Below are 27528 nucleotides of genomic sequence, written 5' to 3' on the forward strand. Positions count from 1 at the left end.
TCAGTGGCAGCCGCAGGCGCGGACCACCATGTTGCGGTGCTTGCGCAGGATGACGTTGTTGCTGCTGTCGTAGTAGAGGACGGAGGTGGCGCTCAGCTTGGTGGGCGCGCAGCACGCCTTGGGGACCGCGTCAGGCTTCATCAGGTGCACCTGGCGGGGAGGGGGCGGCAGGCAGAGGCGTGAGAACCGCGGGGACCCCGCCCCAGCCCCCAGCTCCTGCGGCCCGGGCTCCAGCTGCTCGCCCCTCCCCGGCGCCATCTCGCCCCACAGCCCTGCAGGTGCTGGCGCGAACTCTGTCCCGGCCCCGTCCCCCCTTGGCCACCCCGCCGCTGCCCTCAGGCCCAGCCTGGGCACCTGTGGCTCCTATCACAGCCTCTCCCCCCAGACAGGACAACCCTGACCCTGCTGGCCCCCGGCACGTGTGCCAGGTCCTGCCTGCGCCCCCGCAGCGCCGCCCCCGGGGTCCCCTCTGCTCCTCTCTCCTCCCTGCGCTTCTGCAACGTCCCTGATCGTGTCTTGTCCGCATGAGCTGTTTCTGGTCCGTCTCCCCCTCCAGACTGGGAGCCGGTGAAGGTCCGTGTTACACCTGCTAGCGGCCAGACTTCTAGGCTCACCCTTGGGGTGTCCGACACTGTTGTTTCTCAAAGCACCTCCACCCCTCCTAACAATTTCTAGGCAGGGATTGTTCGGGGCAGATGACCACTGAGGGCACAGGGACCGAGTCACCTGCCCAGTTCCATGGCTGAGGCCGAGGCCGCGGCACGACTGGGACCTGGCACGGGGATCCCGCTACCCTCCTCCAAACAGCTCTACCCCTGAAGACAGCCCGACTGAGTGAGCTCTTGCAGCCTCTACAAAAATATTTATCTGGGGACTCGGCAGGATGAGCTGCCGTTCACCCTGGACTCTTCATCGGGGCCCCACATGGAAGGGCCCTGAAGGCAGCCCCCCAGCCTGTCAGGGGCTGGAGAGAAAAGGGAACCTGCTTCCATCCACCAGGACCTCCCAGACCTCACGGAGGCCGCTGAGCAGGACCTGGGCGAAGCCGTCTCATGGGGGGCCCTGTCCGGCAGCCTGGCCCCCGGTCCCCAGAGCCCAGCCTTACCCCAGAAGCCCCAGCTCTGAGCAGCCTGCTGCCAGGACAGGCTCCATCACCCCGACCTTCTTCAAGGAAGGCAGCTCCCCAGGGGTCCAGCAAATCCCATGTGACCATTGGGAAAGGAAGCATTATCCTGGGGTCCATGCTGCCTTAACTCACTTGCTCTAGGGCATCACCTTGAACAACCTGTAACTACAGTGTCCAGGTCAATGTTCTAGAAAGAAGCCTCAGCACTAAAAAACATTTAAAACACTTAGCAATAAGCAGCAGCAACAGTGTTCCCATTAGAAACTTTTTCAGCATTTAAAGTTTCCCCAGACACCAGGGCATCAAAAGGCTGTAGAGACACAAAGAGCCGAGAGGGACCCAGAAAAAAGAGCCAACGGGAAAGGAACGGGAGGGGAAACCAGAAGGGCACGGGGTACCTGGTGACTCCTGCACAGGAAGAGGGGTCAGAACCCACACGTGTGTCACCCACCCCGACCCTGAGGGCATGTGTGACACACAGGAGGCCGAACGTGCCTGTGAACATGGTGCACGTGTGTGTTCCGAGGGCAGAAGTAGCCATGTGGGATGCCCGCCTATCATGCACGGGCTGTGCCTCTGACCACCAGCAGGCGGGGCTTTATAAGTCTGGTACCCACCGCATGGACATGAAGGTCCCCCACGTGCACGTGTGTTCAGGTGCACGGGTTGGGGGTGGCCCACACGGGGACCAGTTTCTGCACGGCTGTGGGATTTCACTGCACGTGCACGCAGAAAGGTTTCCATGTAGAGAAAGCTCCCTGACACAGCAACGCTGCCATCACCTGCTGGCTGCACACGCCCCTCTCCCCTGCAAACCCCTCCCCCGGGCGTCCAGGCAGAGGGACGCGGTACTGACCAGGGACTGCAGGATGGCGTGGTTGGTGGCGTTCATGCACGAGTCCAGTGGGAAGGAGCACTCCCCTTCACAGTAATAGGCTGAGTAGCCTTGGGGGGCGATGACCCAGTCCTGGGGGCAGGTAATGGGAGAAGGTGAGTCCCATCCATGTGCCCCTCCCGAGCCCCCCAGTCCAGCAGCTGTCACAGCACAACTCAGGGCTGCCCCTTACCCCCCCCTCAGCCTCAGGGCCCATCAACCCACCCTCGGGCCCCTCCCAGGGCAGTTTCCCCCAGAGGCCTGACATCCACCGGAAGACCCTCAGCAGACAGGGCTGGGCACGATCTCCGTCCCCTTCGTGCGCCATCAGCGCTCAGCTTTGTCCTCCCCAGCCCACCCCCAGTCACAGCAAAGGCCAGAGGCACTGCCCACCCTGGCCTCAGTTTTCCTGCTGCAGCTCTGACATTTTATGACTAAGGATTCAGTCTCCAGTTTCATGGTTTTCACAAAAAGGCACTCTTCACTACAGAGGCAACACATTCTCCCTTTAGAGAACTTGGAAAAACACAGAGGAAAATAAAACAAGAAAATCCAAATCCCCCATGATTCTACCTCCTCTTGGACATACACTTGCCATCTTCAAGGTGGGGACTGTCATTTAGGAAAGAGGGAGAGTCAGGAATTACCAGCCAGCCAAGGTCCTGGAAGCTGACATAGAGCTCATGCCGACGGCACACCTGTCGCCCATGGGAGCCGTGGACGTCGTCTGCGGGGGACAGAAGGGGCAAGGTCTTTGCTGGGGCTCCTGCCCTGTGCACCCACCACGGGGAGCTCCTGGGGCGGGGGACGCCCTGATGGGCTCATTTGTTGAGTAAATGAATGATGGGAAACTAACACATTTGGTCTCATAAAGCCCAGCTCTGCAGCTCTGCTGGCACCGTGACCCTGGTCAAGAACCTTCAATGGCTCCAGATGATTCCCCGTGGTTACAGCCACCCCACGCTCAGCCCAGCCTCCCCTGACTTTCAGCCTGTGACTCCCGATGGTCCACTAAACAGCCCGGGGACCCTGTGCCGTCCAGCAGCCCCTCCTCCTTTCCTCTGGAGACACCCCTGACCTCATCCGCCTCTCCAGCCACGCCCATTCCACAGGACAAGTGGCTCCCACTGAGGCCAAGCAAAGCCCGGCTCCCCGTGAAGGAAAGGAGGGCACCAGGGGGCTCTGATCCCGAGGGGCTTGGCCTGGTAGAGACACCTTCACACGAACACTTGGATCCTGCAGGGCTCCCGGGGCAGCACCGAGGGCCACCAGGGGCACCTGATTTTGACGGGGGGGGTAAGGGGGGGCCTGGTGAGCCAGGGAGGGCAGGAAGGGACTTCAGGGCAGCGAGGGCAGATGCTCAGAGCCCTGGAGACCGTGCAGTGGCTGGTCCCCAGGGTGCAGGGGCAAAGCGGTGTCAGGAAAGGTGGCTGGGTGACTGACCATCAGTCTGACCCCACTGAGGCCAGGAGGGTTCTGTCCCCACCACTTGGTCCCCAACCTCACCGAAGATCCCCGGCAGTTTGTTTGGGGGCGGCAGCTCGTTGGTTCTTTTCGGCTGCCTCCTCTTCAGGGGCCTCACTGCCCGAGGGGCTCGGACGGGGCCGGGGCTCGCCCTGAAAAAGGTGACCATGAAAGGCTGCTTGGAGCGCGGTGCCTGTTGCCCCAGCAGACCGGCCAGGCCAGGATCCACGCTGCGCCCTGAGACGGAGAGAGCAGAGAGGGCGGTCACTCGAGGGTGGGGCCCTGCACGGGGACACAGCAGGGACCTCTCTGTGGGCGGGCCAGGAGCACGGAGCCTGAGGCTGCAGGGGACCCACTGGGCCTCGGTTTCCTCCTCTGAAGACCCGAGTCCCAAGTCCAGCCCCAGCCCCCAGCAGGCAGCTCTGCAGGAGAGGGGGAGGGTCCTCGGGAGCACAGGCTCGGGATTAGTGATGGGCCAGGGCACCGCCAGTTGTGACAGCGCTTTACAGCCTTCAGTCAGTTCACGTGATGATCTCAACCAGTCTTCATGGTGACGCCAGACCCATCATTTCACTGGGCAACATCAGAGCCCCTCGGTGACGGCTCGGAGCACCACTACCAGGGACTCTCAGAACCAGGGTTCCCGTCCATCTCGGGGCTCCGAGGCCCGAGTTCTACCTTCCACCCCATCCTTTCTGGGGATCAGTGTAGGATTTACAACACCCGGCTGGCGGGAGCGGCTGCCAGGACTCAGTGCTTGCTCTGCTGAGCACCGCCCGAGAGCAGGCCACTCACCGTCCTGATGCCCCCAAACGAGACCCCAGGCTCCATGGGCAGAGACATTTACCCCAAGTCCACGTTCAGACACGAGCCCTTCCAGAGCCCTTCTTATCCATTTAGGTTCTTTTTTTTTTTTTTTTAAGTGAATTTTTTTTTTTTTTTTTTGGAACTTTCATGCATTTATTTTTTTTTGTGGTATGCGGGCCTCTCACTGTTGTGGCCTCTCCCATTGCAGAGCACAGGCTCTGGATGCGCAGGCTCAGCGGCCATGGCTCACGGGCCCAGCTGCTCCACGGCATTTGGGATCCTCCCGGACCGGGGCACAAACCCGTGTCCCCTGCATTGTCAGGCAGACTCTCAACCACTGCGCCACCAGGGAAGCCCTCCATTTAGGTTCTTAACCAGCGGGTTTGTGGTTTGAAAGGGAAGAAAGAGAGAAAAGGCTGTGGGCAGCGACATGACTGGGGCCTCAGCCTAGGAGTAGTGATGCTTGTAAAACTGGGATTTTACCCGCAGCTGCTTAAAGCCTGAGGATGCTGGAAAAACACACTGGTTATCCCTGGAAAAGTCACCTCCACCAGAAAAACTATCTTCCCGTAGCTCTCTGTAGTTCCAATGACCTCTTGTTTTTTAATTGTCAAAGTGATATACAACAACTGTAAAGAAACTTAGAAAAAATATCACCCATAAAACCCCTCCCTTGCTACAACGCATCATTTTCATTTTTCTGGGATATTTTCATATGTTAATTTAAATTGTGAGTGTAAGAAAGAAGTCTGTATTTTTCCCAATTTTTCCACATAAACATTTTCTCGGTTGTTAAGTCTCAACTATGAACATTTCAAATGTATAAAATTCCTTTGAGTAGATACATCTGAATATTTAGATATTAGTTCATCTTTAGACATTTAAGTTATTTCCTGGCTTTCATCATAAAGATGAGAATGTGATAGAACCTCTTCATTTCCTTTCCCTGTGGAATTTTCTCACACTAAACAACAGGGGATGACTACAAGCTCACTGTTAAGGTTTCTTAAAACACAGGGCCGAACATCCCACTTCCATGTACATTTCACCCCAATGTTGCAACAGTGATGCACAGGCATATACACACATGCACATATATGTATGTGTACACTCACGTGTGCATTTATACAGCTAGTGTACATGTGCACATACATAAACGTGTGTTCTATTAGTGGGTCTCATGATCCTCCACTGCACATTACAGGTCAAGGATATCGCCGGCCCTTACACAGCTGTGCTTTATCCCTGAGTCCATGCGCCAGAGTTGACTAAACAACTAATCGACCAGGGACTAACCTTTGACCTATGACATCACCTGCCACAAACACGCACTGGGCCCATCAGAGGTGCCACTCAGGGATGACCCTGCTGAGACAGGAGCTGACACTGGAAGGGGCCCAGGGAGAAGCCGTTCGGGGAGTCTGGGTCATGGCAGGTTAGGGTCACGAGGAAGAGCAGGCCCGTGAGGATGCAGAGCCACGAGACACACAGCAGCGCCGCCACAACCGGAAAGGCCCGTGAGGGCAGCAGGAGGAGGCTGTGAGCGACGGGGGCAGGCGGGCGGCTGTCCTCCACGCGGCACTGGAGCGGAGCTCCACACCTGGTGGACACATGCGGCGGCCTTGGCCCGGCAGCCCTCCAGGCCTGTGTGTGCAGCTGCCCTGTCCTGTGAGTCCCTGGAGAGCCCTGTCCACTGAGAGGCCAGGGAGACCTTCGGTGCTCCCGAGGCTGTGTTCACTGTAGACTTTTCTTTGTGCAACTGTCTGGTCAAGGATCGTATTGGGGTCTCCTGGGCACAGAGATATTGGGTCACAGGGCAGGCCCCGGCTGTCCAGGTGGTGGCCCCCAGGCTGCCTGGCTCTGGCAGGACCCTTTCCAGAAAGCAGAGGCAGGAACTTCAGGAACCTCTGAGACCCAGGGTCCCTGCTTCTAGACCTGAACTGTGAGGGTGCTGGCAGGCATGCTGTCCCCTTTGTGAGAGACGTGGGATGTGTGGCCACACCTCGAGATGGGGGCCACACTGTGGCCTCCCCCTGCACGCAGGTTCAGATGAAGATGCTGCTCCTCTGGGCCAGGAAGGCCCCTGACACCTCCAGCCTCCCCCCATTTCTGAGTCTACCCCATCAGGGCCCGGATGTCTTGGCAGCTCCCCTGACCTATCACATCCCTGGGGATTCATGCCCCCTCTCCCTGGGCCAGGCCAAGACAGCTCCCATCTCTCCCCAAGGCCTCTTTCTGCTCTGGGTGCCACCTGCCCCTTCCCTGCAGCCCCTGCCCCACCTCAGCCTGCGGTCATGAATGTGACCCTAGTGCCACGTTGAAGGACAATCAGGACGCCTGGCTGAAACCCTTGGAGGGGAGCCAGCTGTGACCAGGTGTGCTTTTGTCCCACAGGGTATTTATTTCCTCACCGCATGAGAACTAGGAACTCAATGCTTTTCCTTCTTCTGCTGCTGAACAGCCCTGTAACTCGTCTGCTTCTGGAAACCTCTGCCTGTCCCAGGCTGATGCTGGAAGACGTCTCCCAACATGCAGGGCAGATCAGGTCCTCCTCCCCAGAAGCCCCAGAAGGTGCTGCACAGTCCACTCAGTGACATCCATCCACTGCCCGCCTGGTCACGGTCCCCTGATACTCTGTGGCTGTCCCCTCAGGTGCACTGTCGCTCCACTCCAGGATCCGGGCCTCTCGTCAGGGTGAGGCCTCAGGGAGACCTCTCTGAAAGGCCTTCCTTGACTAGCTGTTGCTTCCTGTTCTTACCTACGAGCTCCCATCCATTTTGTGCAGCCCTAGAGCCGCATTGAGAAGGCTCGGCTTCCATGGCAGGCCTGGGTTTGAACCTCACACACGCACGCACGCACGCAAACAAAAACTCATTTTTTTCTGTTTAGTTTGTGAGACTGTGGATTCAGGATGAAGTACCTCACTGCCCCTCATGAGTTTCAAGGGAGTATGAACAAGAGGCTGGTTTAGGCTCCAAAACAGAGAAGGGTCTAAGTGTCTGATCTGGACAACACAGGAACACTATGATTTAAGAACAGAAAACCCATCTAAGTCCATCGCCCGGGTTTCTAGAACTCCTCCCATCCTAAGCCGCAGCCTTTGGCCACACACAGACGAGCTGTTTATTCACAGAGGAGACTTCCTGGTGGAATGTCGGCACCAAACAGTCTCTCCCCCTTCAGTTGCCCCTATTACCAGTTTACTGGCCACCTAGACAGTCGTGCTTCCCTTCTAGAGACAGATCTATTTAGCTACGAGGGGGAGAAATGTGAGAGGCAGAGGAAGTGAGGCTACAAGGAAACAAAACTTAGCGACAAAATGAAAGTCCCCAGAAGGAAAGTCAATAGGGCCAAAGGAAAAAATCTTTCATTTAGACAGCGTTTCTCCTGGTTACAAATTCACATTTATGTGTGTATGTTTTCATTGTTCCAGTACACTAAAACGGTGACTTCCACAGACTCTGGGTGGAGTTGTTCCTCCCCCATCACTTTTCCCTACATTTCATGATTCATTCACAAGAGCAGGCACTTCAGTGAAACCTTTCCCATGGGATCATCTCAAGCTGCATAGAATTTAATGTAAATACCACAGACAGGGTGGAGGGTGATTGGAGCAGAGCTTTCTCAGAACTCACAGGACGTATAAGGTCAGTGCCTCTGGTTTCCTTTTCTTTTTAACTAAAGGCATGTCCCTCTTGAGAGAACAAAGCCTACCCAGTGGCAGCCAGTCTGGGACGGCAGGAGAAAGCCGGCCAGATGCTGGTGAAATGTAGAAATGTGATTGTGGCTTTCTCAGGATGCAATCCAAGAGGTTAAAGGGAGAAGCACATGCTCTGGGACCAAGGTTCACTTTCTGGCTAGGTTTCGACCTGCTGCATGGGTCTAAGATTCAGGGAGATGGTAAAGGTGCTCCCCGTGCTTTTTTTGATGTCCTCCACCATCAGGCCATCCCAGAGCTCGATCAGGGTCAGTCCTCTCTTTTTCTTTAATTAATTAATTAATTTATTTATTTTTGGCTACGTTGGGGCGGGCTTTTCTCTAGTTGCGGCGAGTGGGGGCTACTCTTCGTTGTGGCTCGTGGGCTCAGTAGTTGTGGCTTGCGGGCTCTAGAGTGCAGGCTTAGTAGTTGTGGCGCACGGGCTTAGCTGCTCTGCTGCATGTGGGATCTTCTCGGACCAGGGCTCGAACCCGTGTCCCCTGCATTGGCAGGCGCATTCTCAACCACTGCACCACCAGGGAAGCCCAGTCCGCCCTTCCTGTGCATGTCAAACACGGCCTTCTCGGTGATGATTCAGTCCACACACCGCTTTCCATTCAGCGGCATGGTGCATTTCTCCAAAATTTTGGGTTCATTAGCCTTGGTGCAGTGCTCCATGGTGACCATCACTCTGGTCTCGGTTCTGGACACCAGATCCATCGCACCCCCCATTCCTTTCACCTTCTTGCCAGGTATCATCCAGTTAGCCAGGTCACCGTATTTGGAAACCTGCGTGGCTCCCAGCAAGGTTAGGTCGATGTGTCCCCCTCGAATCATGGCAAATGATTCATCGCTGGAGAAAAAAACAGCCCCCAGGAAGAAGGGTGACTGTTTGCTTGCCCGCATTGTTGAGATCTCCGTCCACCTCGTCTTTCAGTGGAAACGGACCCGAGCCCAAGATTCCATTTTCACTGAAAAGATGAACGGTTATACTGGGGCTGATGTAGTTGGTGGCCAGAAGAGGGATTCCTATGCCCAAATTGGCATACAGGCCGTCCTCAAATTCAAGAGCTGCCTGCTTGATGACCCGTGTCCTTATATTATCTGCAGACTTGCATATTTCATCATCCTCTTTCCGCATCGTTAAACGCTCATTTCTTTTCTCATATTTTCCCCCCTGTATTCCTCGATCTAAGTAAATGTTAGGAACATGGATGTCCTCTGGGGCAAACACCCCAGGTCCACAATTTCTTCAATCTCCATCACTGAGGTTCTCGCAGCTTTGCACATGGGCACGTTGAAGTTCCTGGCGCTGGCCCTGAAGATGACGTTTCCTGCCGGGTCGGCCTTCCACCCTTTCACCAAAGCAAAATCGGCCGTGACGTCTCGTGCTCCAGAAGGTAGTGCTGTCCGTGGAACTCCCTCACCTCCCTGGGCTGACTCAGGATGGCGATGTGGCCGTCCTCTAAGTACTTGCTGGGTGCGCCTCCTTCCTGGGCCAGGGTTCCGTAGGCCGTGGGGGTGTGGAAGGCGGGCACGCAGGCGCCCCCCGCGCGGATGCGCTCGGCCAGGGTGCCTTGGGGCGAGATCTCCAGCTCCAGCTCGCCCGCCAGGTACCGGTGCTCGCAGAGCGAGTTCTTCCCCAAGTACGAGCAGACGCTGCGGGCGATCTGCTTGGTCCCCAGGAAAAGGCCGAGCCCGAAATTCCCCTCCCCCACGTTGCTGCTGACCACGGTCAAGTCCTTCACGCGTTTCTGAGCAGCGCCCCTATCAGGCTCTCCGGGATCGCGCAGAGGCCGAAGCCCCGGACCATGATCCTCGCGCTGTGTCTCTCACGGCCTCCACGGGGTCCGCGTAGGACTTGGCACGCGCGCGGGCGCTGCTGGCGAAGCCGCACACACCGCCCGTCGCCAGCGCGGGCACCGAGCGGCCGGCGGGGACCCGGCGCCCGAGCGCAGACTCCAGGAGCCGCAGGGCTGCCATCGTCCGCTCTGCTCCGGCTGGGGCTCCGGCCCCGGGCCCAGTGGGGACAGGAGGCGGCCGTGCGCGCCCCGCCCGCGCGTCACAGGGCACGGGGCCCCGGCGGTGACGCGCCCGCGCGGCTGGCTTCCCGCCGCCCCGCTCCGTCTCCGCGCTCCGAGGGCCCGAGGCGCCGAGCTTCCCGGGCCGCGAAGGCGGTAGGCGGGACCGGTCCGGACCGTCAGGAGGGACTGGAGGGATCCGGGGACTGGCGCACAGAGGCCCCGAGGCGACGTCCCTCCGGGGAAGCCTGGGCGCCGTCTCCTTCGTCTCCTTCCTCTCCATCGTCACCCTTCCTCCCCGGCGCGCTACTCCCGTCCCCTCGCCCCCAGATCCACCTGCACGTCAGCGGTTCCTACACCTGTGTCCCCAGCACGTACTGTCCTGGAACCACAGTTGTCACAACTAATCAACCAATATTGGTTTCTTATTATTTACTAAACATCACGATCTACTCAGATTTCATTAGTTTTCTCCAGTGTCTTTTTTCCAGGATCCCACCCAGGGTCCCACGTTGGCATATAGTCATCACAACTCCTTAGGCACCTCTGGGCTGTTACAATTCCTCAGACCTCCAGTGTTTTTTGATGACCTTGACAGTTTTGAGAAGTACTGGTCAGGTATTCTGTAGAATGCCCTTCAGTTTCAGGCTGTCTGATGTTTTTCTCATGGTGAGACTGGGGTTCTGGGTTTTGGGGACGAAGACCATGGAGGTGAAGTGCTGTTCCCACCCCGTCAGATCAAGGGTGTCTGGGAGCTACATGACGTGCTCATGGGAGCCTGAGCACCCGGCTGAGGGGTGCCGCTCAGGTTGCCCCTGCAAAGGTACTGCCCCAGCCCACGGCATACTTTGGGAAGCAAGTCTGTAAGCGTAGCCCACACTGAAGGAGGGGGAGAGATGCTACACCCCCTTGAGGGGGAGTGTCTCAGAGGGTTGTTTTATAGAACGCTGAATCAGATCCTGTCCCCCTCCACTGCTATTAAATAAGATGACATTTATTTCAGAGTTACTCTTTTGCCCACTTCTCTCAGCCTCCTCACAGCCGTTGCCTAGCCCCCTGTGCTCCAGCCATGGTGGCCCCCGCTGTACCGCAGACACACCAACCCTGGGCCCACCAGAAGGCTCTCATCCAAACACCTGCTAAATGAATGAAGGTGTGAATCCTCATTCTACAGATGAGGAAACCGAGGCTTAGAAAGGTAAGTAACCTGCCAAGGTCACCGAGTTAGAAGGCTGCAGAGCTGAGATTCACACCCAGGCCTCTGCCTCAGAGCCTGAGGGTGTGAGCGCTTCCCCTCGCCCAGCCCAGGACGGGAACTCCTGGTGCAGAAGGCAGCTCCGTAGAGTAGAAAGAATCTCCCATTTCTTGGGGAGGGAAAACATGGACTCACTCTGAGCATCACAACTGTTGGTCCTGCAGAAGGAGAGGAGGCACTCTCGGCTGGTAGGGGGTCTCCTGCTGTCCTGCACTGCGGGAACCTCACTCTCTACCCACTGAGCCCCCGTGGAGGGGTGGAGGTATCCCCCAGCGGCACAGGTGGAAAAGGCCAGGCCTCCAGGGCCATGTGAGGGGCTCCAGCTGTGCCTGCCACCAGCAGCTTCCTCTGAGGAGCCCCCAGGGGAAGGTTCGCTGCTGATCCGAGTCTTACCATCATCTGTTTCCACATAGAGGCGGAGTCCCAGGTCCTTGTTACGGTTCAAGAGCCAGCGGTCACTGGCTGCTGTCACGTCCAACACCAGCCAGCCCTCGTCCCCAGATCGGAGCGTCTGAAGATCCAAAAAGAACAAGTCAGACTCCCTGTGGACACGAAAGAACAATTAACCGAGGGCCGGCACAGCTGCCTTTGTGTTTCCAGTGCCCTCCTGGGGGACCATTAGTGGGGCATCTACCCCACCTGGCTCTGACCTGGGAGCCTTACATGCCTTTTCTCACTGCGTCTACCGTACAAAGGTGTTACTGTGCCCGTGTACAGCTGCGGAAACTGAGGCTCAGGAGCTTAGTGACCTGTCCATGGTCCCACAGCTAGGACAGTAGGATGGGGACTTGAATCCAGGACTGATGCTGGGCCTCTCCCCACAGTGACACGAGGCCTCGGGCCAACCATCTTTCTTCTCTGAGGTGGGCTGCCCAGGAAGCTCCCCTTCTGTCCTCTGGGAAATGTCCCCCCCGGAACCCAGGGCTGGGCCGGACCCTCCAACAGAGGCTTGAGCGGGCCCGTGGGGCGCAGGGCAGGCACCTGTTGGACTGCTCCAGGACCACCTCGAACATGCTGACGTGGAGGGTCCAGTTGAGCAGGTGGGTACTGGGCAGCTTGTAAATCCGGAACTCCGCGGCCGTGACGGCCTCCCCTGCCGGGATCTGGGTCAGGTCAAAGCGGAACTCCTTCCACTGGGGCTCCTGGTGGCCCAGGGTGCGGTCCCGCTCCACTGCAAGACAAAGTGGGACTGGTGGTCACTTGGGGTTCCAGCTCGGGCTCCGGGGTGGGCAGGGCCAGGTGGGGTCTGGGGGCCTGGGCAGTCTGGGTGGGACCGCTCCCTCCTCGAGAACAGGCTTGTCCCAGCTCTGCCTCCTGGGTGCCGAGAGGGCTCCGGGAGCTGTGTCGTGAGGCACCTGGCACGGCACCTGGCACATGGCGGTGCCACAAGGGCAGTGTCTATGTCTGGTCCGCAAGCCCCAAACCCAGCCTGCCCAGCTCAGCACCCTGCTGGCTCTGGGACCCACAGATGGGGCACAGGACAGGTCCCTCCTCTGGGGAGATGGACATCAGACCCAAGGCAGAAAAGGGCCACGGTGGCAGCAGGGACATAGCTGAGTACACTTGAGCAGGATGGGGCTCCCGGAGTCAGCCGGTATGTGGATGGGAGTTGAGGGGAGAGAGGGCTTTGGAGCTGGGCCTTGAGGGGAGAGTGAATTTGCCACGATGTCAAGGGAGAAGGGCGCTGCAGAGGCAGGGTCCAGCCTGAGCAAAGGCCTAGAGCCGAGGAACGACAACACCGGCAGGGAAAACAACAGCCATAAGACCCAGCAAAGGGTGAAAGGATGGCAGGACCCTTTTGGAACAAGGGGAAGCAGGAAGGGGGCCGGAGGGAGACATGGAAAGAACCAGGAAGAGATGAGGTAGGATGACAGCTCCTGGAGATACTGGGTCAAGTGCTGGGGAAGCTGGAGGGTCCCATGGCATGATCTGAGCAGGCTTCCCGGAGGAGGTGACACCTGAACTGGCCTTGAATTATGGGACTGAGTCTTGGTAGGAGGATAAGGTGGGGGAGAAGACATTCTAGGCAGAGGTCCTGCACAGGTGTGAGGTGCTGGGGCCGCCCACCATCCCGCAATGTGCGGCTCAGGGCATAAGTCTGGCTGTGACCTGACTGCGGAGAGCTGGAATTCTGGCCTCGGAGCGTGGGCTGTGCTCTGGCCAGTGGGGGGTCAGGGCTCTGGGCAGCAAGGGAGTGTGGTTTGAGGGTAGAGTGGAAGCTATTTGTGGAGGCGAGGGTAAAGCCCAGGCTGCAGGGGACCCAAGGCAGGCCAGTGGCAGGGCTGCTCTAACAGTCTGGGCGAGAGACCACAGGAGCAGAATAAACCCCATATTTCCTCAGCTGCCCGGAAATGCCCAGGACAGTATATTTAGAGCGTCTCACTTTAGCCTCCTGTCACTTTCAAACACTAAAAATCTGTGTTTCCGCAAAGCAGGGGCGGGAGCCTCCCAGAGCCTTCCCCCAAAACCAACACTGAGATTTTAATTACACGTCTGTGAGTCTTTTTAAAAATTCTCTCTCTGGCTACTGGACTCAGAGACCACAAGTCACCAGGCTGGTGGCAGAGGCGGATGTGGGAGCACTTCCTGTCCTTGCGGTGGAGACCAGGTCCGGTGATGGATGGGCAAACAGCTGTGCTGGGCGGGGCCAGTGGACACATGTTTGGGCAGGAGATGGGCGTTTCATCCCCTGACCAGGGAGGAGAGGAAATAGAACCTCCATTGTCTGACAGGGTGCTGGAGCCGCAGTAAATGCCCAGCCACTAGCCAGGCTGTTCCAGGGGCAGCGTGACATAAGAGGATCCGGGTCCTCCCATACAGGCAGGGCACGGAGGGCAGGGTTCTGGACCTTTGCCGAGTGATGCTCGCCATGAATATCACCATAAGAGTCCCCTCCTCCCTACACACTCACACACAGAGCTTTAGGGACAATTTCTGTGGATTCGGTAACTGCAGAGACCACCTCGGTTACATGGCTGTGTAAGCATCCCTGATCTGCAGGATGAAATAGGTCCCGGCTGTTGGCTGTCACAGGGTGTGGCCCCGAGAATAAGAAGGGGTCACGCAGCCACGCCCTGAGCCCGACCCCTCTCAAAGCATTCTTAAGTATATCTGCCCCCAAGGCACAGTGGGTGACCCTTGGTGTGTCACTGGGAACCTCCGTCTGCAGGCCTGACACTGACTCATTCATGTTGTATCCACGACTGAGGGAACAACCAACCACAAACCTGCCAGCTCCTGCGGGCACCAAGCTCTGTGGCCTCCCTCCCTTGCTGAGCTGGGGGCCCGCGTGTGCTGGGTCAACAGAGCCCTGTTCACCTGGGCTGACCCCAGTTCCAAACTGCCATCCTGTGGGTTTGTGAAATCGATGCCCACCCACACCCTCACCCCCGCAACAGTTCCAGCACAGGAAACTGCCCACCCCAGCAGTTCCAGGCAAGCACTAGAGGTGGGACACTTTTAGGAAAATGATTTTCATCAGAAATTGGTGAAATGTCCTGAGTGTGGAACTGGGTAAAGAGAGTAACTCCTTTATCTGACAGTCAATGGAGAGGGGAGGGCGAGGCCACCTGTGGATTTGCAGGTTTTTCAGTGCCTGTGGCTTTGAGTTAGGAGAGAGAGTTCCCAAAAGCTGGTGTTCTGGGAAAGCATTTTCTGGCACCTCTATTTCCCCCTCGTTAACTGTGCAGACCGAGCCTGCTTTAGCCAGAGAGGCAGCTTAGGGCATCCTGGAGGGTTCTGGCCAGTGGTCAGGGGCTCACTGCAGGCCTGTCCCTGCACTGACCAGGTATGGAAATCCCCTCTGGGCCTGGTCTTCTCCTGTGTGAACTGGGAATGAGGAGACACCCAGCTTTCCTCACAAGTCCATGAAAGGACTTTGTAAATAGGCAATGGACTGGGAGGGATGGCTGTTCAACAGGAGTTTGGAATGAGCCTGACTTGCAATCTCCCAAATTTGAGCCAAGATGAGATACCCTCATCTTTTTTTTTTTTTGCGGTACGTGGGCCTCTCACTGCTCTGGCCTCTCCCGTTGCGGAGCACAGGCTCCGGACGCGCAGGCTCAGCGGCCATGGCTCACGGGCCCAGCCGCTCTGAGGCATGTGGGATCTTCCTGGACCAGGGCACGAACCCGTGTCCCCTGCATCGGCAGGCGGACTCTCAACCACTGAGCCACCAGAGAAGCCCGGAAGGGGAGATTTTGAGTGATTGTTTTCTAAATAAGTGTACTCATCATTTATTTATTTATTCATTAATTTATCAAGTTCAATTTATAAACAAAATTATCAAGTTCTTACGGTATGTAAGAGTCTGTTCTGACTGGGAGCACAGCAGTGAACAGACAGAACAAGACAGTGCATTCACAGTGTTTACAGTCTAACAGGGGAGACAGAATAGAAACAAACAAGACAAATAAAATAGGGAATGTTATTTCTATTGTAAGTAAAATACAGAGCATGATGGTTTCAAGAGGATTGGAAGGGGTGGGGGGGCTTGTCCTTGGGTGCTCAGTATGGCCTGTGAGAAGGAAACAGGTAAGCACAGACGTGCGTATTTTCACATGGTGCTGGTAGGGATACCATGGAGAGGAATTTGGCAACATCCTTTTGCAATACCCTGGCAAAATTACCTATGAATTTATCCTTTGACCCAAGATTCCCAAAGACACACTGGCAAAGACATGAAAAGACAGGCACAGTGCACTTCACTGGCCACAGACAAGGGAGCAGACAAAGGTATGTCTGGCTCCATAGGTACCTTGACATGTTTATTTTCCACAAAATTATAAAAAGCTGCCCAAAATGTTCAATCCCTGAACCAGCTTTTCTGTCTGGAGAAGCAGCAGCAAATTAATTTACTTTCTGGATCGCCTTAATGCAGCCCCCAGAACAATAAGCAGTTACGATTCACCAGTGAGTGCTAACTGGACCCTTGGCCTTCGCTTCCAGCCCCTGATAAACCAGCTCTGGACCCCGCGGTTGAGGGGAGGGCCCACAGGAGGAGGCGGCCTCCACCACCCCGTCTGTGGCCCTCATTCTGCCTTTCCATGTCTGAGGCCCTGCACCCACAGCTCAGGCTAGAGCTCCAGGTGCCACCTGCCCAACACCTACATCGGCTTTGGCTATTTTTGTGCCCTCAACAAAATGTAGAGTCACCCGGACAACCTAAATCTGTCTTGTTCCTGACCAAAAAGTAAGACTTCAAAAGACACCCCCTTCCTCCAGTCCAGTGTGGCTGTTAAGAGAATGGCATCTTCTGACCTGACAGTCCTTCCTGCCCTCAAACCCTTCCCCAGCCCCTTAGGGCCCATGGGAGGGTCTTACGCTTGGCTCTGCTGTCCAGCCACCGCCCCTCACCCACACAGGCTGGCCCTGCCCATCCTCATGGCCTCCTGGGCCTTCTGGTGCAAACACCCTCCCCCTGGAGTCCCTCCTCGAAGCCGCTCTCTCCGGGGTTGCCCCATTCCGCCAAGTATAAAGGCTACTTTCTTCTCGGTCCAGCTGTGAAAGCCCCCTCGCCCGCCTCTGACCCCACACACATCAGCCTGCCGGTCTCTCCCTTTCCCTGTCCCGGGGGTCCCTGTCCCCAGTTCATCTGCCCTCTGGGCGGTGACCAATTTGAGGACAGAGACTGAACAATGTGGGGTGGAAACGGGAGGCCTCAGCAGTCTGCTCATCCAGCCCCTCGTGTCCCGGGGGCCCAGAGAGGGGATGCCCAGCCCCTCATCCCAAGGGCTCCTGGTCCCCAGGACAGCGGCTCAGCATCCAGCAGCGCAGCCCCTGGGCTGGGGCGTCCTGCTGGTCTGGGAGTGGCTTCCGCATCACCGAGGGTTTCCAACCCAAGCCACCCACGTTCTCACTTTGCTGTAGGACTCGCCTCGGTTCACGGCCCAGCCCCCGAGGTGGAGGACAGGCTCCCTCGGGGCCCCGGAGGCAGATGGGCTGGGCCCGTCTGGCTGGTCCTGCCGGTAACAAGGCCGAGGGGCCCCTCAGACCTAAGGAAACACCCGGGTCTCCGCGGCCCGTGCGGGTCCCGAGTGAGCTGCAGAATCCATCACCTCCCGGTTCTGCCTCTTCAGGGCTTCCTCCCGCCCAGGAATCTCAGCGCTGCCCAGAGCAGGCCCCCCGCTTCACTGCTGGGGGTATTTTTAGTCAGTTCTCATTACTGACTTTTTCAAGAGCTGTTTCCATAAATGGCTCTGTGCTTATAATTACTGGTCCAGGCCTCAGCCGGCTTCAGAGCCCAAATTGAAAGGGAACAACCTGCCCACTGCACCACATCAAGCCCGCCAAGGCCAAAAATAGATCCAAGGAGATGTGAGCAAGAAGGATGCGGTTCCTCCAGTTCAAACCCAGGAAAGACCTGAACTGTGGGGCTTTCCAGAAAGACGTGGTCACGGTGACACATCCCCTCTCTCCCGTGGAGAATGGGTGCCCGTGAGGAGCGGCGGGTGTCCTCCCACCCTGTGCCTCAGCCCTGGAGGAGCCCCATCAGTGGGCAGGGAGGGTGGGGGACACATTCTTTTGTGGGAGCTGGAAAGGCCTTCGTGGCAATCCTGCATGGATGGGAAACTGAGGTCCAGAGGGGCAGAGACTTGCTTGGGGTCACGTGTCAGGTTAGGGGCCCTTCACGTGGACTTGCAGACTTGGAGTCCATGTAAAATGAGTGGCCCTGGACTTTCTGGGTGGCGATACTGGTATGGGGGAATCACCTCTCCACAAGATTCTTCCATCAACAGGTGCCTGAGAGGTGGCCTGCTGAGGCCACTGTTCTCCAGGCAGGGCCCTGCGGGGACTCGGGTCCCAGGGGAGGGCCAAGGTGATCTGAAAAGATGGGGAGGCTGGAGGGACCTCCCTGGCAGCCCAGTGGTTACGACGCTGTGCTTCCAATGCAGAGGGCGTCGGTTCCATCCCTGGTCAGGGAACTAAGATCCCACATGCCGTGCGGCGTGGCCAAATTAAAAAAAAAAAAGCAATAATAAAAAACAAAAGACAGGAGGCTGGCCCTGCTAATGTGCCATCTGTCCAGGCCCAGAGTCAGATTTGGTCCCCGTTCTGAGGTTGTTCATAGTTTCTTAGTAGGGCCGGGGCGGGGGTAGGAGAAAAAGGGACTGGACGTGCCCCTGAATCACACAGGCAGAAAGCAACTCCATTCCTAAGAGAAATACAGATGATCAAGGTGGAGGGCGCTCGTGGAGATGCCTTGGGGAGGAGTGGTCAGAGAACACTTTTCTAGGCAACATAGTTGAGAGTGGTGGAAGAATTCTGACAAGCAGAAATGGAGTAAAGTATCTGAGGCAAAGCACGGAGGTGGGAAATAATGCGTCAGCTCCCATTTTTTGAGCACTGAACTGTGTGTCAGGCACCATCATGGACATGTTACACAGGCCATTTTTGTTCAAGTTTACCTAACTGTGTTAGTTATCTATTGCTGTGTAACAAATTACCCCAAATATAGCAGCTGAAAACAGCCAACACTTATTATTTCACATGGTTTCTGAGGGTCAGGAATCCAGGTGCTTAGCTGGGTGGCTCTGTCTCAGGGTTTCTCATGACGTGACAGTCAAGCTGTCAGGTGGGGCTGTGGTCTCTGGAGACTTGACTGGGACGGACAGATCCACTTCTAAGCTCACACTTGTGGCTGAGGGTAGAAGGCTCCTCATGTGGACCTCTCACGACATGACCTTTCCTCAGAATGAGTCATCTTGGGGGGTGGCAGGTAGACAGAAGCTGCAGTGTTTTTATAACCTAATCTTGGAAGTGACACAGCAACCCTATTGTCACATCCTATCGGTCACATAGGCCAGCGCTGGCCCAGTGTGGGAGGACATAAGGGTGTGAAAACCAGGAGGCAGGGATCATTGAGAACTATACCGGAAGCTGGCAACCACAGCAACCCCGTGAAAGAGGCATTCTTCACCCCATTTGATAGCTGAGAACACCGAAGATCAGGGAAGTTAACCCATTTGCACAAGACCACACCCAGAAGCCCCCAAGGTGGGATTAGAGTCTAGGTGTGTCTGTCTCCAAAGTCTACACTCTTTCTCCCCATCCACAGCCTCATCAGGTTGGGGACATGTCAAGGGAACACCACAGGGTTCTGCTGGACTAGAATGTCAAACGCTGAGTGCCAGGTTGGCAAGAAGGAACACGCAGAAGGATCCCAAGCAGGAGAAGCCATGAGTGGATTTTCACTTGAGGAACTGGAGTTCCAAGAACAGGCTGAGAGCTTTTTTACCTCCATGCCTCCCCTCTGCCTGGACACCTTCTCCTTTCACCCGCTTCTGACTAAGTTCTACCCTTCTTTCAAGGTCCAGCACAATGCCACCTCCTTCAAAGCCTTCTCTGTCCCCCAGCCAGGAGGCCATTCATTCCTCCCCCTCTTCTGGCCTTGTTCATCCCCCACAAATGAGAGAGAGACCTGGTCTGTCTTCTGCAGCACTGAACCTTCATGCTCATATCTGAGTGGGGGAATGGCCATTTCTCCCACTTTGCAATCATATACATTGAGTTGTCTGTGGGCCTACCTTTCCCACTGTAATGAGCGGATCTTGGGCTGGGGCTTGTGCTTTGGAGTGGGCACCAAGATAACCAGGGAGGGCAACAGCACACAGTAGGTTCCCAGGAGTGTTTGTGAAGCAATGACCTCAGACTGAAGGATCCAACCTTCTCCATACCTGGGTCTTGCAGCCTTTGGCTTCCCCAGAACCCTTCCTGTATTCAGAGCCCTAGACTGTTCTGAAGGAATGGCTGCTGAAGGGGGCAGAGCCAGCAGTTAAAGGAAATAACTGGGTTTTACTTCTGGTCTTGTCACTGACCAGCTGGACTTGGGCTAAAAACAAACAAACAATCAAACCAGGCTAACATTTACTGAGCATTTACCAGGCACTCTTTCAGCCCTTTACATAGAGTAAGTCATTTAATGCTCATAGCCATCCTAGGAGGCAGGAACTATTATTGCTCCCATTTTACAGATGAGGAACCTGAGGCACACAGCAGTAAATAACTTACACAAAAGTCATATAAATATAACTTAGGTCAGACTTCCTGGGCAACAGGCTGAGTGGGTAGGTTTAGTGGAGAGTGTTCTTGCAGGGAACGAGCAGGAGTGGGCACAGCTGAACAGCTGACGCAATCACAAAAGGGCCAGCCCAGCCCATCTGCACGGGGAGCTCTGGGCTGATGGCCCTTCACAGTTGTCCCTCCTTGAGGCAAGGGGGCTGGGCATTTATACCCCAATAAGCCAGTCATTGGATGTGGGGTGCCCTCAAGGAGGGTGCCCAACCTTGAACAAGAAGCTGGTACATTGATGTTGAGAGAAGAACCCAGCCGTCAGCAGCCCACCCTCCAAGCAGCTGGTGCAACAAGTGACTCAGTCCCAAAGAGAATATCTGGGGAGCACCATAGCATCCACTAAAAGCAAGTGGTAGAATGGGAATCTGATCCTGGAACCGTGCTCTTACCACTCGGCTCCAGGTCCCCAAGCAAATGATGGGGGCGGGAGGGTAGACAAACACAGCAGGCTCTTCCTCATAATTCTGACTGCTGTTTACTGAGCGGTGCCAGGCACTTGCTAAGTTTTTCAATGCCTTAACCTATATAACCATTGCACTATGATACAGGTATTATTATCCTGATTTTAAAGATGAGGAAACTGAGATGCTGAGACTTCAAGTAACCTGTTCAAAATCTCACAGATCTCAAGTAGCAGACCCTGAATTAAAACCTGGTCTTCCCCACTGTGCTCTCCCACCTCCAAGGCCAACCCTCCTCACTGCTGTGACCCAGTTTTCATATCTGCTCCTTTGGATCTGGGTACACAGGACCTTGGGCCAGTCACTTATACTCTTTGAGACTAGACTTCTCCCCTGTCACCTAGGGGCAATAGTAGTCATTTACCTCAGAAGGGTGAGAAAAGACTGAGAAGATGGGGGCAGGGAGGAGTAGCCAGTCATCAGGGATTCATAGGGCACACCATTCTGATGGCCAAACCGGGTTTTGGAGAAAAGAGACCCACCTTCAACTCTTGGAAAGAGAAATACCTTTGGAAACCATCAACAAAATGAAAAGGCAACCTACTGAATGGGAGAAAATACTTGCAAACCACATTTCTTGATAAGGGGTTAATATCCAAAATATATAAAGAACACATACAACTCAATAGCAAAAAAACAAACAATCCAATTTTTTAAATGAGCAGAGGAACTGAATAGACATTTTTCCAAAGAAGACATACAAATGTCCAACAGGTACATGAAAAGGTGCCCAACATCACTAATCATCAGGGAAATGAAAACCAAAACCACAATGAGCTATCACCTCACACTTGTTAGAATGGCTATTATCATCAAAAAGACAAGCGATAACAAGTATTTGTGAGAATGTGGGAAAACGGGAACTCTTGTGCACTTTTAGTGGGAATGTAAATTGGTGCAGCCACTATGGAAAATAATATGGAGGTTCCTCAAAAAATTAAAAATAGAACCACCATATGATCCGGCAATCCCATGTCTGGATATATATCCAAAGGAAATAAAAACAGGATATCAAAGAGAAAAAAGTGTAAGTATGGTAGTGGTCGCTTTGCAATATGTACAAGTATTGAATCATTATGTTGCACACCTGAAACTGATATAAATTATATGTCAAATATATCTCAATTTTAAAAAAGATATCTGCACTCCCATGTTCATTGCAGCATTATTCACAACAGCCGAGATGAGGAAATAACCTCAGTGTCCATCTACAGATGAATAGATAAAGAAGTTAAGGCACGCGCGTGTACACACACACACACACACACACACAAGGGAATGCTATTCAACTATGAGAAAGAAGGAAATCCTTCCATTTACGACAACATGGATGAAACTTGAAGGCATTATGCTAAGTGAAGTAAGCCAGAGAAAGACAAATACTTCATGATATCACTTATATGTGGATTTTAAAAAGTTAAAAAGTCAGAAGAGTAGAAAAGTGGTTGCCAGGAGCTGGGGGTGGGGGAAATAGGGAGAGGCTGGTAACAGGGTACAATCTTTCAGCCATAAGTTGAATAAGGTCTGAGGAGCTAATGTAAAACATGGTGACTATAATTGATAACACTATTATATAATTTTGAAATTTGCTAAAAGAGTAGAAATTAAATGTTCTCACACACAAAAAAGAATACATATGTGAAGTGATGAATGTGTTAATTAACTAGATGGGGGGAATGTTATATGTATATGTATAGCAAATCATCCTGATGTACACTTTAAATAACTTACAATTTTATATGTCAATTATACTTCAATAAAGTTGAAATAAAAATAAATGAATAAAAGGTAGATAGATAAAAAGAAAAATAATGTGGTCACTTAACAGTCGACTTTCAAGATGGATAAAGGATTTATTGTTAAGTGAAAAGCAAAATGGCAAAACGGTGGGCATTTAGATTCCACTTTGTAAAAAAGAATAACACAAATTGATAAAATATCAGGGCTGGTTGCTGGGGAAGGGCTAAGCTAAAGGATTAAACATTGGTTCTCCCTGAGGTAGACAGAGGATTACTAGGAGCTTCCATATTATATGTTTCTAGACATATGGTCTGAATTTTCTATCATGAAATTCTATAATGAATCTATACGGTATGCATTTTCTACAGTGAATATGCATCAGTTCTATAAATCCCAAAACGAAGATATTTTGAAAATCACGTTCCCAGTTTACAACACACGCTCACATTGAATACAGTCCAATTCAGCAGCACGTACTGCACCTAATGATGGGCCCTGGGCCAGGGGGAGAGGCAGCTTCCGTGTAGGACAAGAGCAAAGGATGTGCAGGCAGGGACACAACCTGCTGTGTACCTTGGGAAAACCACCAAACTACCCTGAACCTCACTGTCCTCTTTTTAAAGAAAGATACGACAGTAATTGTGAGATGAAATGAAAGGACAGACATGGAGGTTCTGGGCATGTGGTCATCCCTGGGTGTCATCTCACACAATCCCTGAACAACCCCTAGGGTGGGTACGGTGAGTATCTCCATTTTACAGAGGAGAAGACTGAGGTTCCTAGAGGTGGACTGAAAATCCAGATCACACTGAGAGTAGTGGGTGGAGTCAAGATGCAAATTCTGTTGAGTCCCAGGTCAGAACCCCCAGCCCAGTCCTGCCTGCCCTCCCACTGTCCATCCGCTCCCCGTTTCCAGAGAGAGGCGTCACTGTCTAGACCACGTGACAATCACCTTGTGGCTGATGTACTGTTATCTGTCTCTCTCTCCCACTGGAAGGTCAGCTCCACAAGGGGGGACTTGGTTTCATTCCCTGTTATAGTCCAGGAACTAGAATGGAGCCTGGCACAGAGCAGGTGTTACATGACAATTTGTGGAGTGAATTCAGGAAAATATGTAAGAATTGCCTACTGAAGAACCAAAGAAAGTGACCCTGGGGCTCACGGAGGTGAAGGTCAGGGGGCTGAGCAGGACCCGGGCCAGGTCCCTCGCTCGCACTGAGCCCTGCGTCTCCCGAATCCAACAGCCTCAGCTCATCCGCACCGCTGCCCTCAGCCACCCAGGATCACGGGAGTGAATTAGTCCAGCCCAGGGAAGGGCCAGGACGAAAGTGAGGGTGGCCCATCCAGTTCTGACCACACTTCTGCCTGCAGTGCTGTTTGTGCCTCAGTTTCTCACTCTAGAGCATGGGCACCTGGTGCTCCAAGGAGAGGAGGTGGAGAAGGGCTCAGGAGGAACATGCAGAGGTGGTCTCTGCTGCCTCATCCCTCCCTCAGGGCTGGCTGGGCCGGCCGAGGCCCTCAGGGGTCCAGCCAGTCACACCGAGCTGGGCGGAGGGATGGGTGGTGGTGTGAGAAGCTGTCTCCCAGGAGCCACAGGGCCGGAGCTGGGAGGCACCTCGTTTCTCTGACACCATCGCTGTGGACTGGACAGGAAAGCAGAGGCCCAGAGAAGGGAAGGGATGTGGCTCGGGACGTGCAGGAGTCCACGGCAGGCCCAGGAGGGACAAGAACCTGGGCGCTGCCTCCCAGATCAGGGCCTCCTCACCTGAGCTCAGGCGGCACCAGGGACAGGCTCTGTCTGCTCCTCGAGGGCACCGGCCCCGTCACTGTGTCCTGGCCAAGGGGAGCCAAGAGTCCACAGGCGGAGATCGACAGGCAGGCCAGGCAGGGCCCAGCTCTGACCGCAGCCTTGGCCCCCAACACAGGCCCTGTCAGTCACGACACGGCTCCTAAAGCATCTGCTCAAAAGCAGAGGCCTGACCCCTGGACGGCAGGCCCAGGCCTCTGGGTCCTACAGGTGCCACTGACGGTCAGGGGCCCGGCAAGCACCAGGCCCGGCCGGCTGCTCAGGAGCTGATGAGGCCAATAGCAGAGGTGGAGCTGGAGCCAGCAGGTGTGGGAGCCTCGGCGTGGGCGCGGATGCCACAGCGACTCTGCTATTAGACTCCACGGTGGTTCAGGGGCCGCTGACCTTCAGGTGCCTGGAGCCGGGGCCTCCAAAGGAGGAAACAATCCTGGTAGGTTCTAATCCCCCACATCAGCCTAGGTAATTACCAGTTAAAACTTCTCGAACTGAAGGAGTTTTACTAGTGCAGTTAGTATGTGAGAATAAAGAAGGCCCTCAGACAGCTGGCTGGACTGCCCACAGGCCAGGCTTCCACTGAACAAAGATCTGCTTGTTAATCCACAGCGTCAGAGGCCTTAGATCTTCATGAAACACACAGAGGTGGTGTGGGAAGAAACTGGGATTCGGAATCCACAGCCTGGATGATGCCATGGATGTGCTGTGTGGCCCTGGGTTGGTTATTTAACCTCTCTGAGCCCATGAAATGAGGCTGGTAAAACAGCTTCACAAGTTGCTGCATGGAAGAAATGAGTATTTATAGGACTATGGAACTTCAAATGCTAGTTTTTATTCAAAAACAGATAGAAACACCTTTGGTTGACTTTAAAAATCTGTTTCTGGGTTTCACATGTCTATAAGACATGTGGGGACATTTCCATCACATCCACACCAAGGCTGAGCAGCAGCTGGGAGGGTCTGGTATCAGCACTGACCAGGGCCAGGTTCACCCTAAAAAGGGGGCTGACTTTCTGCCCCTCCCCCTCTGTCAACCTATCACACAACAACTCTGAGGATGGATCACTAGGAGCCCCATTTTACAAGGAGAGATCTGAGGCTCAGAGAGGGCAAGGGACTTCCCTAAGATCACAGAGCAGAAGCAGGAGGGCAACCAGCTCCTCCTGAGCTCAGGGTGCTGCTCGACTCACAGCAGCAGCTCCAGGGCTGTGCACCCCTTGCCCCAGGGGATGCTGGGGGAAGAGGGACATGGGCTAGGCGGTGACTCATTCAGATGGACGGCTCCCCTGGAGGCATTCTCAGGGTGACTGCATCCACAGCTCTTCTTGGTCCTGAGCCCGGGGTCAGCATGACCCCAGCACGGAGCTCCAGCCTCAGTTCCACATGTGGTCGCCACCCCTGCCCTCTAACCAGGAAGGTGGCATCTAGAACCCGCCAGCCCAAGTCCTGTGCCTGGCACTGGGCTCTCCATAGAGGTTAACAGCTGCCTCCTGCTGCTCGCTCCCCCACCTGAGCCCATCACGAGTTCTGGTTTGGCGGGTACGGGCCTCCTTGAGGCAAACGGCTGAAGACCCACAAAACTTATTGTCACTCTGACCCCTGGGTTCCTCTGCCGAAATCCCTCTGAAAGCTCTCTCCACCTTGAAAGCCTGACCTCCTGACACAGAAATGTCACCTCCTTGAGCACTGGATGGAGGGCCAAACAACCTGGGCCTGTCCTGGCTTGGCCACATAGAGGCCACGTTGTCCTGAGCAAGACACTGCCTCTCTGAGCCTCACTGTCCTCATCTGGGAGATGGGGATGAATATCATGTCGCTAACAGGGTTGTTGGGAGGGTCAAGAGCGGTGCTGTAGGTGAAGGGAGGCTGGTGACCATGGCAAGGGTCCTCTCCCTGCTCTGGGTCCCAAAGCTCTCCCCACCTGGGGCTGAGCTGTAGTCCTTGGGTCCCCAGGTCCAGCCTAGTGTCTGCCTCAGCTCAGACTCCTGCCCCTCACCGGCCACAGACAAGAGGCAAAGCAGATGGGGGACATATGTTTATGAATGTAGATTAAAGAGAGTTTAGTAATGGAAAACTTATCTTTGAGAACTTTAAGGGTAAATGGCTCCACGATTTGGAGTATAATTTCTGCAGAGAGGAAAAGCTGGGCTTTACCTGGGAGGACAAAGAGGGTCCAAGCTGCCCATCAGGTCATTCAATGGCCTGGACACTCATGCCATGACAAGCCAAGTCCCGGGTGTGAGCCCAGGGTGACGAGACCACAGTCCCTGCCCCGCTGAGCTCAGAGTCTACTCCTTCCCCACCGTCCCACCCCCCAGCAGCACCCCACCCCCGGGTGGCCCAGGGAAGAGGCTGCTGTGGACTCAGAACATCTGGGTCCTCACCTCGACTCTGGTGCTTTGATGACGTGACCAGGGTTTTCCACGCTGAACTTTGTCCCTCTCTTCGGTACCGCCCTTATCAACGTGACAGCATCGCAGCCTCTGTTTACTCATCTGTCCCCCCAGGACGAGACTGTCTTCCTGGCACTGCCCGCGTCCCCCGACACTACATGAATCTTACCATCGGGTGTGTTTGGCCGCGGGTGAATGTACGCCTCTGGGACTCACATCCCTCATCTGTCCCTGCCGGATCGGCAGCTCACCGACCCCCACCCCCCTGAGACTTCGCTGCCCTGACCCGGGCGGTTTTCCCTCCCGCGGTTCCTTGTCCACGACAAGGGGATTCCCCGTTCCCAGCAGGGCGCTCGCCCTGCCCGAGGTGGCGCACACGCCCCTGCAGCCCTCGCTCAGCCCCCGAGGGGCCCCTCGGCCCGCCGTCCCCCACGCGCCTTCACGCTAGGTCGCCGCCGCCCACCCCGGGCCCGCTCTCACCCATGTTGACGAAGCTCATGACCAGGTCGGCGCGGCCCAGGAGCCGCTCGGGGGTCCCGCCGTCCTCGTCGTCGTCGCCGGCCATGGCGCGATACATGTCCAGCATGAAGAGCGGCGCGGACGCGGGCAGCCGGGCGGCGGCGGGCGGCGCGCGGGGCCGGGGCCGCCCGGGCAGCCCGAGCACCGCCAGGATCTCGCGCTGCAGGTCGCGGCGCTCGCGCGGGCCCAGGCGCCGTTGCGAGCAGCCGGGCGAGGGGCGCGGGACAGAGGCGCCGCCGCCGCTCAGCGCGCACAGCGCCAGGCCCAGCAGCCAGAGCGGCCCGGGGCGCGCGGCCAT

The 27528-nt window shown here is 55.4% G+C and overlaps 1 protein-coding gene and 1 pseudogene across 3 annotated transcripts; both read right to left on the bottom strand.

Moving 5' to 3' along the window:
- Positions 1–27528, bottom strand: LOC309800648 (bone morphogenetic protein 8B-like; the record flags this gene model as incomplete). 2 transcript variants are annotated; one of them, XM_082614895.1, is made up of 7 exons in its annotated part: positions 1–150; positions 1983–2093; positions 2648–2727; positions 3507–3701; positions 11638–11786; positions 12226–12415; positions 27192–27528. In XM_082614895.1, 7 exons carry the CDS (start codon positions 27526–27528, stop codon positions 1–3), a joined length of 1212 nt encoding a protein of 403 aa, XP_082471021.1. The 2 variants fall into 2 exon arrangements, with proteins under 2 accessions (XP_082471021.1, XP_082471020.1); XM_082614894.1 differs by having other exon boundaries at positions 1926–2093.
- Positions 5625–9951, bottom strand: LOC309800743 (succinyl-CoA:3-ketoacid coenzyme A transferase 2, mitochondrial-like; annotated as a pseudogene). The gene is made up of 3 exons: positions 8502–9951; positions 6274–6337; positions 5625–5871 (listed from the first exon to the last, which is right to left on the bottom strand). The product of its transcript is annotated as a succinyl-CoA:3-ketoacid coenzyme A transferase 2, mitochondrial-like (transcript).

The sequence above is a fragment of the Mesoplodon mirus genome (assembly GCF_964341445.2).
Source record: "Mesoplodon mirus genome assembly, chromosome: 3".
Classification (NCBI taxonomy): domain Eukaryota; kingdom Metazoa; phylum Chordata; class Mammalia; order Artiodactyla; family Ziphiidae; genus Mesoplodon; species Mesoplodon mirus.